Below are 18,302 nucleotides of genomic sequence, written 5' to 3' on the forward strand. Positions count from 1 at the left end.
AAAAATTAAAAAAAACACAAACATAAGTTTTTATAAGTCTTCACATGCCATTTATTGACCATAAAACTTTAAGACCTTTTTCCCCAACAGCTTTGTTTTTACTACAAAACTTCCCCATTCTAAAGCATTAGAGAAAACTCACAAGAACATACAAACTGGCAAAGTACCCACAAACCCAAAGACAAGACAAAAGCTTTCACCCCAAATATATATATTCCAAACAAAAATAGATTCTTTCCTTCAACCGTCCTGATTGTTTCAAACAACTTATTCTCACCAGTTACAGTACTAGACCTTCATACTAGTAATCAATGACTCTCCAAAGGAAAAAAATATATATTTTAAGTTACATTCAATCCACACACTTTAGAAGGCAGAACCTGAAACAATGCATACCATTTCTCTGCATGTGGACATGTATACACACGCGTATGTGTAAACATCCAGGATTCAATATATACATATTTTCATATCACATAGAAAGACAAATTTGAAATTACACAAATGCCACCTTTCAGATGTAATTACTCAATTTGTATAATTATTTTAACCTTTCACAATATGAAAAACACGGCACATTTATTTAAAAAGAGAAAAGCAAGACCCAAAGCATAAGAATAAACAGAAGTCCAGCATGAGCTGAAATTAAATTAACACATTTAAGATGCAGAAGGCAAAACACACACAAAAAAAAAGACACCAGCCTGACACCTGGGTTTGTACACTATGAACCAGGATTCTTCCTCATAACAACACCAATAGCAAAAATAAATGAACAAAAATTTTGTATACAAATCAAGAAAGGCAATTCAGAAGCTGAGGTTTCTCAAAGGTACTACTGGAGGATTCACCGGCAGCTTGAACTAGAATCGTTCAAGTTACAGGTAAGTTGCCCTTAACAGCTAGATTGCCCTCAACGCTGCAGCTCAATCAGCAACAATCAGCTAGTAGGAGATAACCTCCACAATGACCTGCTCAGACCGCATCACGTACATTCCGGTACTATAACCTCTGGGGCAAATGCAGACAATGCGATAAAATTACTGGCATCGCAATCGAGGAAGTAGGCAACCATACTTGACCAGAACTCACAGCTAAGCTTTAGCACTTTGCAAAGGGGTCCAAAAAAAGAAAGATCCCACCATGAAACACTCCTATACAAACAGCCTCAGGTACAAGCATGGCGTAGTAGCTGTGGGGGAAAAAAATACACCAATACTGTTTTCAAATAACAACACCCAGACCTAAAGGCCACAAAACACTGCCACCAAATGTGTTGGAAATAAAATGTAGCGCAAGAACCACGCTAAGGGTTAATCATTACAAAAGCACTATATTGGCCATATTACTTCTGATGCTTGGCCACAAAGTTAGAATTGGTAGTACGAGTAATTTACCCTGTTTTATCGCAGGTCAACTTGCCAGACTAACAGTATGAAGAGAGCAAATTTAATGCCTATTTAAAAGTAATAAAAATAGACTTCATGATGGAAATTGAAACTCTGGAGTTTCAATTTCACCAACCGCACTGAGCTACAGACATTTGTTTCAGTATTCTAAGGCAGCATGCCCAAACGTTAAACCAGAAACAGCATTTTGGTTTTCAGGGAATAAACACCAGTCCTTGCCATAAAATCACCAGTACGGGCATGTCTGTAAGACTTTGTTACAGGCTTCTGAGTCAGATGACTTCACTTTGAAACAGCTCACAAGCTACTGTAGAATTAGTACAAGCTAAAACGGACTCTGCTGGTGCTATGTAAAACTCGTTAAACTCACATGTATGTGTTTCATATCTGGTGTGTGCATGGGGTTGATTTTACATGTTAGCAACTTATTCATCTCTTCCAAAAAGATGGCAAAACCCAAAATGCACGATACAACTTTTTTTTTATTATTTTAAATTCTGCTTGAAAAAGTAAAAAGGGCCAAAAATGTAATATTTTATTACCAGGTTTTACTACAGTAAAACAGGTGCTGCAGGAAATGTCCTCAAAAAAACAACAAATAAATAAAAAAAACACTATACCCAAGCGATGTGTGTGTTATGTGCGTGAGTACACACACGTGGCGCTCAAACGCTGGTGCGAGTCGGGGTGCTGGGCTGGTTCAGCCCCATGGTTCTGCACAGCCAGCCTGCAAAGTCGACCTCCTCCACTTCGGAGCGCTTGATAAACGTGTGGTTCTGAACACAGCAACAAAAAGGAGAGTCTTTCAGACAAGCAGTCAAAACACCAAACCTGCTTCAAAACATTGTCTACTTGCTGCACTGAAAACTAACTATGACTCAACCAATGATGTATGCCGCTGGCCAGCACACCGACCAATCCAGTCCTATAAGCAAAATATTTGCCAGCCAATGGCATGATTGACTAAATGACATGGCTCACCATTAACATCTTCAGGTCAGCTCTCTCTGCGGGATTTTTGATGAGGCTGTGGAAACACAAGCAGAACATAATACAACATCATTACTCCATAACGGTCACTCCGCCTCGGCCAAAGACAGACTGAGCGGAAACTCACCATTTTGTGACGAACTCGTGGAAATCCGTGGTGAAGACGCCGTGCGGTAGCTTGGGTGGAGGCTGGTGGGAATGAAAAAATGGTAAAAGTAAAACAGACAGATATAGCTGCGTGATGTGAAGTCAATGGGGCTGTAGTGCTATACCATCCATATATAGGTACAGAGGACCGTGAACTAACATCTCTCCAGGACATATATATATGCTGTTTGTATGTTGCACTGTGGTCCTGGAGAAATGTTTGTTCACTGTAAAATTAGTATAAACTAAAACGGACTCTGGTGGTATTTTGTAAAACTCGTGTCTCTCTCTCTCCCTCACATACACACACTTTATTTATTTATTTATATATATATATATATATATATATATATATAAAAATACATTTTTACATTTTTTTTGCCTGATTCATGCAGTTTTGTTCTTGCCATTATGCTATGGATTGCAATTGCAGTCTCTGGTACCTAAAGGTATTTTAAACAGAAATGTTTGGCATTTTATGTTATTGCAAAAGGTGTTAACACTTAAACACCCCCACGAGACAGCTTGCCAATTAACTTTTTAACTCAGAACAGGGGAGTGTTCCACAACAATGGATTTCCTGCTTAGCTGGATAACTCGTTGAATTTAAGGTAGTCTGGGCTAAATGGACTTCATCTTCATTCACTTAAATTTAGCCCAGACTACCTTAAATCCATCAAGTAATCTGGCGAAGCAAGAAATCCTGCTTCGTGAAACACCCTCCAGTTATTTTAGAACTATAATTTGGGTTTCAATTTACTCCTACTTGAAAAGAATGTTACTGGTTCTTTCTAATGTGACATATTTTTTTGTAAACATACGAGTTGTTATAAAACCAATTAATTTCGTTTTTTTACTGAATTAAGCAAGCGACGCACTGTATGTGTGTAAAAGCAGCATAAAAGCATGAAATAAACACACAGAGAGTGAAGAAATATAATAAATTTTAAGGCAAACAATTCCCCAGACCTCATTCACAATGTAGTCCAGGAGCTCAAAAATGGCCATGGCAGGACCGTGTCCTGAGGCAGAGAGAAGAGATGATCAGCAAAGCACATCACATCAGTCACTTATCAGTTAACAAGCCCCAAACGAGAGAGCTCCGTGGAACATGATCGGTTAGCCATGGCTCACCGCTGACTGGCCGCCCCGGGGGCCTGGGGCGCGGGGAGGTGCTGTGGATACCTCCTTCAGCCCCATCAGTCACAGGGCGGCCAAAAATAGCCTCTAGCTCCTTGGCGTCTGGAGGAGGAATGGGATAGCGACCGATGGATAACTCCACCAGGGAAAGGCCCATGCTCCACACATCCGACTGCACCGAGTAGTGGGTGCCCTGCAGACGCTCGGGCTACGGAAGGTGGGGGAAAACCATTGGTCAGCATTCAAGAACCAAAACTTTGTCATTTGTATGAGTACAAGTACAATGAAATTTTTACTTGTGTTCCTCCCTTCAGCCTCAGCATCTAACAGAGCACAGTCAACTACACACAAACAATAAATGAGTGACTGCCTACATGCAGGCAGTTAGTTATGCATGACTGTACATATCTGTATATGTATATAGCTATGTGCAACTTTCTGTATTGTGCATGTGTGTATAATTGTGCACGTTCACTCCTATATTTGTGCGTGTCTGTGCAGGTCCGCTCACCGACATGTACGAGCGGGTCCCCACAAAGGAATTGGCCATGGAGTCGATGAGCTGGCCACTGACACCGAAATCGCACAGCTTGATCTCTCCACGCGAGTTCACCAAAATGTTGGATGGCTTCACGTCTGTGGAGGCAGGGAGGAATGAGGGCACTGCAGACCGACTATTGAGGTCAGTGCTCAAAAACCCAGTCTAACAGATACATGCCCAGTCAGCACTACCACAGGTTCTGAACTCTGGGTTTAAAAGCAGGTCACAGTTTACCTCTATGCATAATCTGGTGCTTCTCCCGCAGATAAGCCAGGCCCCTAAGAACCTGGGACAGACAAGACCAGAAAGGTCAGAAGAAAATTTGGGGACAGAACTCTCAACTCTTTCAGAGCCATTTATGAAACACTCACAGCTATGCTGACTTTTCCAAGAATCTCCTCTGGGATTCTCCTGGCTTCCTTCAGCACCTGATCCAAGGATCCCCCATCCTATTACAATACAGCACATATGAATACCAGGCAGCTCGGGAGAACCACAAAAACACCAATCTTCAGCAACTGCAACATCACACATCCACTATATTTTGTTACACTGGAATAATAAACAATGATATAGACTCCTGGGCAAAAAAAAATGGGCCAAGCCTAAAAATGCCTGGTCACAGTCCAGATGTGAACAATATAAAGAACATTTGGTCTCGCAGTAAACACAAACTAACCAAAGAACATTGTTCAACTGCTCATCAACTGCTTGAAACCATTAACACTGAGTGGAAAAACACTAATATTTTCTGTGAAATGCTGGCCGTAGGTTTACCCATAAGATTCAGATACTTATGGAAATCAAAGTGAAAAGCTAAGTTACTATCTGTTTAATTCCTGTTAATTTCCTGGCCAATTATTGGCAGCCGAGACCGTTAAAAGCTTAACATTTTGCCATTTTCTGTTAGGCCCATTTTTTGCCCACGAGTATACAAAAAAAAATTAAAAATCCGTTCTTTACAAGATGATATCTAAAAACTAAATCCTTACCTTTACTGCCTAAACAATTACTAACGTAGCCACAAAAAGCACTTATGAAGCACTCGTACTGTTACCTACCAACTACCCAACATGCTTAAGTATACTTCTTCACTGATGTACATGTTCAAATTCACTGGTGTCTCACCCCAGACTTCTGCTCGCCCTTATAAGGGCACCTGCAGAAGACACGCAAATAGCTCCAAGAAGTCGGGTCTGACTTGGTGCAACATACATTGCTTGCCTCCTCCTCACCATGTGCTCCATGCAGATGCTTATCTCCCCATCGCTGTAGAAAGCTCCATAGAAGCCAACGATGTAGGGGGAATTGCACTCGTGCAGCACTTGCAGCTCACGGATGATCTGGTTACGGATGGCCGGTTTGATCTCAAGGTGGATCAACTGTAGATGAGCAGTTAGGAGTGAGACAGGTACCAGGGATCCATCCTCGAAATTAATAACGAAGGGACACAGAAAAAGTCCAAACGACTTGTACTGTCATGATTATTAACACGACGCCAATTTAAGGGTATCGACTTTATCTCCCCTTACAAATTTAAAGAGCTTTAGAACAAATTAGTTTGGCCTAAGAAGCCATGAGCAACAGGTCTTACTTCTATTATTAATTTCACATTTATTTAACAAAGATAATAAAAGCACACTTTATATTTACTGGAAACCTCAGTGACTATTTTTTTCCCCACATGCATAACGATTCACCAAAGTAGCAAAATTATTTTTCACTGTATTACTCTAGAACAATGTTTCCCAACCCAGTCTTCAGGGACCTCCAGTCAATCCACCTCCTACCGAGATTTGGGAGGAAAAAAACGTGGCCTGTTTGGGGGGGGGGGGGTCACCAAGGACCAGATTGGGAAATACTGCAAATAATACTAATTACAAGTTTTACACATTCTCAGAATTTTTGTCTGTCATCCAAAGAGAGAATCACTTACCTTCCTTGCCATGACTAGGCCCGAAGGTTTGTGGCGGACCTTGTTGACCACGCCGCCATTCCCAGCACCTAGCTCGCAGATGTGGTGGAAGTCGTCATCCTTCAACTCACCCACTTTGGCCTTCTGGGTGAGGAAGGCCTCGAGACGCTTCTTCTGCTGTTCATCCAGGTCCAACTCCTCCAGTTTCTTCTGCAGGGTGGCCAAATTGGCCCTGAGGTGGTGGTGGTCAGGGATGGCAGCGAAAGGATAAGGATGCACTTTGAAAACTACTCACATCGATTCAGCTTAATCTACAACCACTAGATCTAAAAAAACATGCATTTCCTGTTTCCTCCGTTTCTGACACTGCAAAGCTGTACTGTTAACTTTTCCATGATGCTCTTATTAACTTTTCAGAAGTACTTTAAGTAAGCATTATATCGCATTAAATCTCTTTTTATGGAACTAGTGCAGTCTTGACTCCACAGACCATATTTAACAGCATTAGATATTTGTTTAGGATAAGCAGAAATCACACACAAATCTGTTTTGTTACTATTTACTTTTCATCTATAAGGCACAATAATACATACCAAAGATCATTATCATCAATCCCTTAGATGTACACGAATTTAAAATGTTATTTTAACATCTGCCCAAATACCTATTGTAGGTTAACATTAACAGTGCACTCGTCATCCTGAATATTTTCACTATATCGTACAGTATCTGTCTAGACAAGCATCCCACTGCAGGTACTCACTCGGAAGCAGCATCGATATTGGTGGACAGCTGTCCATCTCCACTGGGTGCGATGTTCAGGGGAACAGGTCTTCTTTTTGGGGCCATGTCGGATTTTAAGAAGGCAGAAGCTACCTAGCAATTACTTCTCGGAAACACTAATTAACTATTTCACAACAACCAAAAATAACCGTTGTATAATAATTTATGCCGTTGTAAAATGTCTTGCTTTTCAGTCAATTAGAAAAGTTCTCCGCAAACTGACTACCTGTGGCCGATCACCGATTTGAAATGATGGATTTCATAAAATTGAAATTTCACAAGAAAACACCGAGAACAAAATGGATACGAATGAGCGCTTTGCTAACTGATTTATAAAACTAGATGTCAGGTACTGAATACAGGTGACAAAAAGAACGGATGCGTATTATATTAAAGTTTGCTAGATATTATTGTATTAATTAGTAATATAGAGCAACATAGTAAAATCACGTATAACTGATTAATAGAGGTATCAATACAAGGCAATGAATAACCTAGGTTAGTTATTTTAACGTTATATGACTAAACTACTAGTTAGCTAGCTGAAGCTAACAAGAGTTCCTCAGGTATCGAGGCGTTTTCCTCGCTGTTAGAGACGGTTAGCCTGCTAGCTAGTCTCTCCTGGAAAAAAGTGACCGCTGCGTATGGGCACACGCCGTATTTTCCCAGGTTCCCGCACTTGAATTAGTAAAACGATTAAAGGTCTAAGCCTGTTTAGACTCCGGCGGCCCCGGCCTGTCTTCTGCGCTTAGCGGAACAGAAGGAACAAGACCGTCCACACCGATGCCAACAAAATTCTGCAGTCCGACAATATCCGGCCTGAGTAATGGGCAAGCCGGGTGTCGCAACAGATGTCCCCCGGAATAGGACTGGGGGTGCGGCTCCGTCCAGCTCTCCCAGCCGCGCGCTGAAGACACACGCAGGATCAAGGAGCCAGTCCGGGAAAGAGGAGGTAACGTTGCCAAGTCTCGTAAAATCACGCGATATTTTGCACGTTCTCCTTTTTTTGTATAACGTATTAAAAATCACTAGGCGACGCGCGCATATAGGAATATTAACTTGCATCGACTAAGTAAAAAGGTTAATCAAAAATGCATTTTAAAACCCTTTTATATTGTTATAAGAATTAACCAAATTCTGGCAAAATGTATCCCCCTATTGGGTCAAAATTGGTCTTAAGTAAATTAATAATCAGAATTGATAAATTAAGTAAATTCTCCATATAAAGCTCTGGAAAAAATTAAGAGACCACAGCACATTTTTTTGTTTCACCCATTTTCCAGTTTATGGGTATGTGTCTGTTTAAAATTTTTTTTTTTTTTGCAAACTTCATCCCGGCTTCTTCCTTGCTTTATGGGTCTTCAGTCCTTAGATATGTTGAACCTAGAAGCAACCTGTCGTTCAGTGCAACTTTCTGCTGGCAAACCAGATTAAACCAGGATTTATTTTTTTTTTAAATCTAGAGTGGTCTCTTAAGTCTTTTCAGAACTGTATCTTAATTACTGGAAAACAACTACAATCAATGGAGCAGTAGCTTTACAATGTATACATTTTTACGGCCACTGACAATTTTTTTTCCATTAGGAACAAGTCACCAGATGTCATTGAAGGTCATATTAAGCCTCTCATTCAATGTTTCCAAATACACTGGGTGTGAGTTAAATGAAACCTTGTAACAAATGGCATAATTTTTTTTCTTGGGGGTGGTGATTAGTTACTTCAAAGGAAAAATATCAGCTATATTACACAGTGAAATACAGGAAGGAGAATAATTTAAGTCATATTAAATGACAAAAGGTGATGGTAGGTAGGCCACATCAGTTTATTTAAATAAAAAACTGAATACTACATTTTCCTTGTATATTTAACTGCACAATCACAATATGGAAAGCTGAATTCAACTAATAAAAAAATAATATTCAATAAAGAAAATGATTGCTTAGATTCTTTAATAAAATCTGTCACCTAATTACTATAGCTTTTGCTGACCTGTAGGCCTACTATGAGATGCAATTTCTTCTGTGGGAGACAACGTCATTCAGTTTTCAAATCATATGTCATTTATTATCTTAATTTAGTTTAACTCTTATTAGAAATAGGCAGATACACCTGGAGTGAAAGGTACATGAGTTTATGCATCACTGTGGGCATGGGAAAGGGTACTAGAGATGTACAGTGGTGAATTTTTTTTCCAATCTCACTGCAACATTCAGAGAAATTTGCAAGAATCAAATCAGTTAGAACAAGTTATCTTGGAGGAAAATTAAAACTAAATCTTGGAAACTGAATCAGCGGGGCATGCAGTCAGGCAATACTTTCTAAGACAATGGCTTGGAAGGTGTGTTTTTTTTCCATCAACTGTCATTCACATTGCATTTAGAAACAGAACATAGCAGGAAACATTTAACTGCAAACAAGGCAAGTTGTACAGTCCATGAGGTGTGAGCTGGTAAAATCAACAGACAAATTTCACTGCTGTAGTCTTCAGCACCAGCACACATAGGTCCTCAAACCGATATTAGTACTGACATCAGTCCGAAAATCTAGCTACTGTAAAGGTTTCAAACCAGAGAAAACCACTTCCCTTAATCGGTGTCCTTTCTCCATGCTACCTGCCATCACCACTTGCCCCCTACTTTTTATTGCTTGCCCCATTTACCACCTGGTATTCTGGTAGCACATCTAGCTGCATTTCCTGGATTGTCTCACATCCTCTTAGCCAGTGGGATTCTCCTTTCAAACAAACCACAAAAAAAAAAAAAAACCAAGACGACTGTGGCACGAACACTCAAAAGCAATTTTTTTTTAAATCCTCGCTTACATCACAGCAGTTCTAGGGCTACAGCAGTTCATTGAGCTTGCAATTTGGACGAATGTCCGAATGTCCAAAGAATTATCAACACGGCGAAGCCTTTCCCAGAAGCCTCGGTTTTTCCAACACAAGAACACAGATCTACATGGATTGTGAAGATGCCCCTTCACCCCCCCCGGTAGCTTCTAGGACTGGAACAAGACATTGTGTCATATATCTGGGAATTACTTGGGAGTCAGAGCTGGTACTGAACTCCGGAATGATGGGAGAGCTTTTCCTTGGCTCCAAGGTTGCCTTTGCAAATGGCGGCTGTGGTACCAGCAGAGTGGAAGCCAGGAGGACATTAGTTCAGGCCCCCAACTGTATCTAAACCACATATCCTGCTAGAGCAGTAATGCACAGTGAAACGGAAATATGCACGCATACACACACACAGACGCACACACACAAAAACCACTGTGGATCACACCAACCAGGATAAGCGTATCTCTCTCAGTCACACCTAAAATTGCACTGGGGAGAAAAAATACCTTCAACTGCAAACAAAAACATCATAACTTGTTCACTCATGGGACGAACCAGTTCGGAGATGCTCAAAACAGACATTTCTTGCTGCAGCGCCACACAGCACATGTATGTCAAACAAGCATGTCAACCCAACAAGAACGACTGGACACTTCTAGTAGAAAGGCTCCCCCCATCTGTATGAGAAAATATATTTTTATATATTATATATAAAACATATCAACCAAAGGAGGGGGAAATGTCTGTGTGTGTGTCGGGGGTACTCCTCTCTCCAGTGTTTATACAAAAAAAGTGATTCCATTGAGCAGTATTTTGTTGGGGTTAGACTCACCATGCACACTGAGGTAGGTAGCTTACTTCAGGACACACACGGAGGACTTAAGTAAATTTGACAAGAATCAACGAATATTTACTTGAAACCACAAGCACTGCTTTGTATGTTTATATTTTTGCAATAAATAAGGGGGGGGGGGCACATATTTACGATTATAACAGACTTACTGTATTTTTCCACTGTTTTTTTGGGCCCAAATTCCACGCTTAAATCTACCGATGGAGGTGAATATCGGGACCGTTCTCATCGAGCGTCGCAGATGTAAAAATCAAAGTCAAAGGGGGGACAAATCCGAGCGACAGACAGTGAGTTACATGAAGATTACAGTGGGTCTACCGTTATCCAAGTTCACTGGCAGTGGTGAGGGTGTAGAGATGTTTGGGTATCTGCATTTTTAATGTTCCTTTTTTTTTTGTGCAGCAGTATTCTCTGATAGGGCTTCGGTGTATGCAAGTGTTTCGGATGTCTGAATGAGGAAGGCGTGTGTCTGTCCTGTGTACGCGTGCCGGGGTACAAGGCTGAAGGGCCTGACAGTTGTTCCTTCCAGTCCTGCTTTTGATGTGGCAAGTCCCATATATCGCTTCCAGTCTGTGACTCACGGGCGGTCAGTACGCAGTGACCAGATCTTTGTCATAGCCGTATCGCCCTTTCTTTGGAGGCGGACTGTCCTGGCTGTCATCAGTCTCATCACTGTCACCCAACCTGCCACCGGAATCCTCTTCCTCAGAAGAAGTCTCCAAAGTAAGGTCCACCACTGTTCCACCCCCCACTCCCGCTGAAGCCCCCAGGCTGGCGCCAGAGTTAGCAGGCCCAGCCTTCCCACTCAAGCTGGTACTGGTCGCGTGCGCGGGGGAGTGGCCGTTCGTTTCTGGAGAGCCTGGAGTGGGGGGGGGGGGGGGAGAGGAAAATAAAAGCTATAAATCCTGGAACTGGAACCTGACAGTGTCGTGAGGCATTCAGAAATCGCCAGGACACCTAATTATTTAATGCGACTGGACACGACAAGCAAAAGCACGACTGATGTAAAGACAAAGAGCACACAAAGAAATGAATTATAAATAATAAATACACATCGGAACTTTGCATCAGAATGGCAAAAATAGAATGTTCAGATTTTAACAGAGATATGACTTCCTGGGTAAATTACAGTACTTACTGAAACTATGCTTTAAAATATTAATGATACCACACGTAGTGGCAATTCAGACTAATTGTGAGTTTTACACTTGATTGGCAGAAATGGAGGCTTCAAATTTAATCTTGCATGTATGAGTCCTATCATAAAGGGCATTGAACCCACAGAAATCTTGGCCCATAGGTATTGCAGTCTCACATGAGATAAGGCGCACATCAAAATTACATAATCACTGCACATGTAGCACAATTATGATACATTTTTGAGAAGATACTTGTGCTGTTCAGATGACAAACCCAGACAATCCTGAGACTTAAGGACAAACACTACAATCCTTTATGCAATTCTTACAAATATCCAGTAGGGGGCACTCTGGCGTGCTACTACGTTCTTTCTCCTTCTCCTCTTTGATTGGCCTCCAGGAGCCGTCAGCCAAGTACTCAATCTCCTCCACGTCCTCAGTTTCCTTCAGAATTTCAGACAGCAGCCTGGTGAAGACCAAAGTGAGGGGGCTTTAGTTAACGTCATACTGGGACCAACCTCAGTGGATGGGACACATTAGTAGAACTACCCAGTCACGAACCAGAACAATAAAGCTTTGTTTTGTACAAAATAGCAAACAACCAAAGCATTATTTCAGAAGGCATCGTTTTATATAGTGTCTTTCCATGGATTTGCCCAATCATTAGTTAGCAGACAAAAAAAAAAACATCCATAGGTTAATACCTGCAACCAAAGGTTCAGGAGAAACTAAATCCTGAGTACATAAGTCCTGCAGCAGTGGTATTGATTAAAATAAAAAATGGGATGGGATGTTAACATGCAGGTCAAAGGTGGTGTACCCATCAATGGCGAGCAGCTCAAATGGGGCGGGTTTATCGCACACAGGACAAGTCCAGGTGGGTTTCTTTTCGTTCATCTGCAGGAAGAAGACTGCATCGAAGCACTGCAGGTGGGCGCACGTCAGCACCCGGCAGGGCACGCCCAGTCGCATCTTCACCAACTGTGCAGCAAAGGGGGGGACAAGGGAGAAAATCACTCATGGAACCCTCTCGTCCCACAGCAGGACACGGAGCACAGTCAACTGGAGACAGACCACCTGCATACAGCGAGGTACCACCGCAGTGTCATTATGATTAACCTAAGGCATACGGAAGAAGGATGGGCAAGCAGATCTCATGGCATGGCCAAGGTGGGCACTCACCGGGCATATGAGTGACACTCGCAGCCCGGTAGTCGCAATCTCACTCTCTGGGTCAAAGCGTAGTTTCTCCTGAACTGAACAAAACCAGACACCCAATATGGTGACAGTACAGTTTGAATTAAGCTAAACAATGACTAGTGACAACCTACATAAGCAACAAACACTACACATCAGCAAAGAGCTGGGTGATACGGCAAAATATATCCATCCATCCATCCATCCATCCATCCATTCATCCATTCATCATCACCCGCTTGTCCGGGATCTGGGTCGCGGGGGGTAGCAACTTCAGGAGAATATGGCAAAATATACTGTCATGATTATTTATTTCATATCTCAGTCCCCTGACCAGAACCCTATTGAAAACCTATGGGCTGAGCTGAAGAGGAGACTGCACAAGAGAGGGCCTAGGACCATGGATGACCTGGAGGGATTCTGTAAAGAGGAATGGACTCAGATGCCCTGCTCTGTATTCTCCAACCATATAAAATGTTATAGGAGAAGACTGTTGAATTGCTGTTAAACTGGCAAAGAGAGGTTGTAGAAAGTAATACAAGCAGGGCTGCCAATAATCATGGCACATAAAATGATTATTGAAAATAATTATTTCTTGATGATTTGTTTTTCTTTCAATAAACTTATTTTAAGGAAAGGTTGGATTTTTCTCATTTTTTCAGTGTGATATGAAACTACTTCACCAAAAGGTGGATTTTTACTAACCCTTTATACGAATCTTTAGAAGGGGTGCCAATAATTGTGTAGGGCGCTGTATCAAACCACAATAATCACAATCATCATCTTAAAGCACAGGAGAGAGTCTATACTTGATCTTTATGTGCTACAAGTAAATACTGACAATATCCATGAACTTCTGGTTGGCTGGAGCGGGGCGTGTACTCACTGCGCTCTCGGCACCGGTCGGCACTCTCCACAGAGCACGTCTCCAACTGATTGAAAAGGTCTGCTGCGGTGAAAACCCGCACTAGGTAGAGCGCCACACAGTACCTCTGCACACATGGGTCGGGGGGGGGGGGGGGGGGGGGTAGAGGGTGCAGATATGTCATTAATACAGGCCAGCAGATCTGAACGCCCCACAAATGCAGTCATACTATACAACCTGCCGAAAAGGTCAGAACGAAAACGTTTTTCAAAGAAACTAATGCGTCTAAACTTGCCTCTGCAGAGAGATCTGCAGGAAACAACGTCATGCTGTACCTTTCCGAAGTTGCCCCATGTGATGGTGATGTGGTTGGTGACGGTGGACAGGTGTAGCCAGGGCGTGATGTTGACAGGACGACACGGTCGTCGGGGCTCCACGCCGGGCTTGTTGGAGGGGTAGTAGCCCTGCAGGAAAGACCAAACTAGCTATTAAAGCAGAGCTCTGCTCGGAACATTCCAGAATTTACGGTTAGTGTTAGACATGAAAAAATACAACATTCTCATTAGCCGAACAAAAACATTTATAATAATTCAGCATGTTAATATAACTACTTATTTGTCCAATTCATTTTAAATTGACATTATGAGAAAGTGGGAAAATTACAAACACATAAATTTAGTGGTACCAAATAAATATATAGGATTCATTCAAACTACACATACAAGTTTACTTAATTAGTTAAGATCTGAACTGGGGGAAAAAGAAAAGTATGTGGTTCACTGAAATAACCAAGGTAGAGAAATACTGTTAAAGCACTCTGATCACAGGCAGAACGCTGAAGGTTTTCGCTTCCCCACTTACTGGTACATGACAGTACGACTGATTCACTTTCACAGCTATGTTAGGTGGGTACTGGTCCTCCTGAACACCTACTGCATCTGTGTAACAGATTCTGAAACAAACAAACATACAGACAACCAACAACCCTCACACATCTGATATACTCTAATGTCATTTTTCCCATTCATTTAATTTCACTGATGGCAGTGCACAGAGGGTGACCATCCACGTAACACAGTTCAATGTTGATCTTTAATCTTTCAGCACTTCAGGTGATGAACCAAGCATTCAAATCACTGGCAAACATTTAACGGGGACTAACAGTGGAAAAGCACACAGCCATCACAAATGTCACAAGCTATTTTTCTGCAAACCATCCAGCTCCAAATACAAAAGGCCCTTTTGAGATTAGATTATTATGGAGGCCCATTGCATTCGCAAAAAAATAAAATAAAAATTACAAGATTGTAATTGTAAGTCATAATTACAAGATAAGGGGTCCGGTAGCACTGCCATTATTTCTGGGTTTCTCCTGTATATCAAGGCCATCTACCAGTGTTCACCTTTTTACTGCATTCTTCTTCTTCTTATTATTATTATTATTATTATTATATTAATTCTCCTCGTAAACTCCCACAATTTGCATGGCCCTCAAACTTAAGAATAATCAGCATACGCTGATCCATAAGTTATGCATGTTTATCTGACGTTACCCAAGTTGCCAGATTGCAGATTGTGTATGAAACAATAGAGACTCAATCCTCGTACTCCATACTATTTCACCGCAACCTGGCAACCTCCAACCCAATTCAAGGGGTGTGTGCAGCTGCTCTCTGTGCAGCACGGCCAACCAGTAGGATAGAAATGAATTATCTAGCTAACTTAGCTGGGGTGAAATGTCAGGGCAGGCAGACTTAGTCAATACCAAAATAAATAAATCTGGCTACTTATTTATTTACTTATCCTTATTTGTTCATTTGTTTGCATTTCTACTCTCTGTATACATACCCCCCCCCCCCCCCCCCCCGTATTTTGAAACGTATTTGCCTGCACAGTGTCGAAATACTCCCAAGAACATTCATTAACATTAATATTTCTTATCGTCTCATATCGAAAAAGGAAATAAAAGCCGATTCATTGCAATAGCTCTGTCATTACCCACTTCTATAACCTGTAGCCTAGGTTAGGGCCAATTGACAACTATAGATTACAGATTAACTTTCCTCATAATTGAGATCCTGATCTCGTAATCTCAAGATAGCGAGTCATAATTATCATACAAGTTGTCTATTTTTTTTGTTAATGCAATGCGCTTCCGTAAATAATAACTTCAATGTCATTTGAACCTCTTAAAAGTAAACTAACAAACAATACCACAAAAGACACCTGTGAAGACCTACTGTCTCGCCTGTTTACCTGAGCACCACCTGGATTGACTTCATCCCTGGTCGGAGCTCTCTGAAGAAATTAAGGCAAACCGATTAACAAGAGACTTCTGCATTTGGCAATTTCACACCTATTTCACAAGCAATCGAGCCTGATTTTGATTTTTCTTTGAATCAGTGCCAAAACTCAGTACTAATATATGTATTAGTATATATGCATGACAAATTTTTATTCTGCTTGTGATCTCACCTTAAGAAGGAAAACATGACTTTTTTTTTTTTATCTGTGGCTCTTTCTTAGGACGGAACATTCTACAAAAAAAATGAGTCCAGGCAATCACCTGCAGTTCCTTATCTGATCCACTTGACTCTGTGTCAGCTCAAAGGAGCACGGACTATCCTGCAGTTTATCACTGTTCTGTATGACTGTGAGGAAGTTGGAGAGAGAAGAAATTAAATGAAAGAATGAGTCTCGGATACAGCACAGGGGAGTACATTTTTGCTGTTTGATCAAACATTTAATGCAGTGCAGGGACTGGGGACAATCAAAGAAAAATTTAAGCAAAAATAACCATAATTACATGCATAAATGTACTTCTAATGATCTATTAAATACAGACACTGGGACAAAGACAGTGTTTAGACTAGGGTTAGGCAACCCTGATCCTGAAGTGCCAGTACGTAGCAGGTTTTCTATCCTACCAGGTCTGTGATGAACCACATCTGATCTCAGGCAGACATTAACTCATCAGGCAGGATGGAATACCTGCTGGATACCGGCACTCCAGGATCAGGGTTGCTGATCCCCGCGATAGAGCACATGCAGTTCCCCTGGGCTCAGGCATTCAGAAAATGTCAGTGAAGTCTTACCCAGCTCTGTGGGGGACATCAATGTTTCCAGGGTTTTATAGAAGGGCAGAGGGCACAGCTTGACCTCAGAAGCTGGACTGGGTGATGGCTTAGGCAAACCATTGAGGTAGTCAGCACTGTGCACATTGGAGGCAGATGGAGAGCCGTGGGTGGAGTAGGCTGTCGTGGAGTTGGCCAGCCCTGGCCCCACACCCAGCTCAGGGCGTCGTTGCGTTGCCCAACCTGGCGCCTTGGGAAAGCGCGATTCATACAGTTGCCGAATGTTCTTCAGCAGCTCCGGGCTGTATTCGGTTTGCACTAGTCGCAGAGCACGCCCCACTAGGTCCTGCTTCAGCCCACTTTTACTGCGGCCCATAGAGGTCAGGAGGGTCTGTAGGTCCGACACCCGAAAACTCTTCACCATGTTCTACAGGCCAGAGGCAGGGAACACAGGCCCATTGGAAAGAAAGAGACCAAATTTACCAAAGGGCTTGGAACTGGTTACAGGATTCATTCTGTGTAAAACACATAAACGTGACTCAAGCAATGTTCCACATTCAATTGCTGATGGCCATTAAAACACCTAAAATCAAGAGAAGTTTCTGGCTGTATAACATTATTTCTGCTTGTCTAATGACGGAAGAAAAGGGCAACAAAAAAGAGAGATGATTACTGATTACTTGTGGAAGAGTAACACAAAGCAAGAGTCATTTGCAAGGTGCTTATTGAACAAGTTACATCCAATCATGTAGTAAATCATTATCGAGATGGAGATATGATTAACCAAGCGGCTAATAACACCAGGGAAATATACTTTCTTGCTAATGGTCTTAGTAACTCTTAAAGCACAAAACATGCACTTCAGTTACTGTTGTCATAACCAACTGTCCAGACAGACAGGCAACAGTACACCGAGAACCGGCTTTTCCAGCGGACTACTGACAATCAGTCAGGACAATACAAAGATACGACATGTCTAGCTTATATTCAATAAACACAACTGGGACCTTAAGAGGTCATACTGCTAAACTGGGCAATTTCAGTAGAATCGCTACTACAGGATGTCTCTATTTATGGTCTCATCACTCATTTTGTAGTTAGCTAGCTTGCAACTAGCTAGCTGCACACAGTTGACAACACAAAGTATATGGTTCCTGATACTTCTAGAAATAAGAGACTTGAACATGACAAGGTACGCTCTCAGCTTATTAGCTGCAACGCCCGCCGATAGCAGTCTGTGGTCCCTCAACCCCTCTCCCGTACGCCCCGCGAGCGGAGCTCAACTTGCCATCGCCTCCACTAGTTCGGCCGCCATCTTCACACAACAACCCCGCGAGAGGCAAAGCTGCAGGAACGTTAGTGCCTACCAATCAGAAACGGGGATGTCGCATGACAGGGTGAAAACTCTCCAAT

The 18,302-nt window shown here is 41.9% G+C and overlaps 2 protein-coding genes across 3 annotated transcripts; both read right to left on the reverse strand.

Annotated features, from left to right (window-relative positions):
- Positions 1-27: 27 nt before the first annotated feature.
- On the reverse strand, positions 28-7,878 carry LOC125716386 (dual specificity mitogen-activated protein kinase kinase 2-like). Its single transcript, XM_048988618.1, has 11 exons — positions 6,906-7,878; positions 6,164-6,374; positions 5,463-5,609; positions 4,599-4,676; positions 4,462-4,513; positions 4,198-4,322; positions 3,681-3,894; positions 3,516-3,568; positions 2,527-2,588; positions 2,391-2,436; positions 28-2,185 (listed from the first exon to the last, which is right to left on the reverse strand). Exons 1-11 carry the CDS (start codon positions 6,989-6,991, stop codon positions 2,075-2,077), a joined length of 1,185 nt encoding a protein of 394 aa, XP_048844575.1. The 5' UTR covers positions 6,992-7,878; the 3' UTR covers positions 28-2,074.
- An 830-nt stretch (positions 7,879-8,708) lies between these two features.
- On the reverse strand, positions 8,709-18,244 carry LOC125716382 (E3 SUMO-protein ligase PIAS4-A-like). 2 transcript variants are annotated; one of them, XM_048988611.1, is made up of 11 exons: positions 18,178-18,244; positions 16,911-17,316; positions 16,382-16,466; positions 16,072-16,113; positions 14,677-14,767; positions 14,151-14,279; positions 13,837-13,942; positions 12,936-13,009; positions 12,574-12,734; positions 12,083-12,219; positions 8,709-11,473 (listed from the first exon to the last, which is right to left on the reverse strand). In XM_048988611.1, the coding sequence occupies exons 1-11, from the start codon at positions 18,202-18,204 to the stop codon at positions 11,202-11,204; spliced, it is 1,530 nt and encodes a 509-aa protein (XP_048844568.1). In that variant the 5' UTR covers positions 18,205-18,244; the 3' UTR covers positions 8,709-11,201. The 2 variants fall into 2 exon arrangements, with proteins under 2 accessions (XP_048844568.1, XP_048844569.1); XM_048988612.1 differs by having other exon boundaries at positions 16,911-17,404; positions 18,178-18,235.
- Positions 18,245-18,302: the final 58 nt, after the last annotated feature.

Source organism: Brienomyrus brachyistius, chromosome 21 (assembly GCF_023856365.1).
Source record: "Brienomyrus brachyistius isolate T26 chromosome 21, BBRACH_0.4, whole genome shotgun sequence".
NCBI classification, from domain to species: Eukaryota; Metazoa; Chordata; class Actinopteri; order Osteoglossiformes; family Mormyridae; genus Brienomyrus; species Brienomyrus brachyistius.

Coding starts and splice junctions, on each gene's coding strand:
- LOC125716386 (XM_048988618.1), bottom strand. CDS start 6,991: ATGGCCCCAAAAAGAAGACCTGTTCCCCTGAACATCGCACCCAGTGGA. Junction 4,514..4,598: donor TTGGAAAAGTCAGCATAGCT/GTGAGTGTTTCA, acceptor TGTCTGTCCCAG/GTTCTTAGGGGCCTGGCTTA. Junction 2,186..2,390: donor CTGACCTGAAGATGTTAATG/GTGAGCCATGTC, acceptor TGCTGTGTTCAG/AACCACACGTTTATCAAGCG.
- LOC125716382 (XM_048988611.1), bottom strand. CDS start 18,204: ATGGCGGCCGAACTAGTGGAGGCGATG. Junction 17,317..18,177: donor CCGAACTAGTGGAGGCGATG/GCAAGTTGAGCT, acceptor TCTGGCCTGTAG/AACATGGTGAAGAGTTTTCG. Junction 13,943..14,150: donor CATGGGGCAACTTCGGAAAG/GTACAGCATGAC, acceptor CCATGTGTGCAG/AGGTACTGTGTGGCGCTCTA.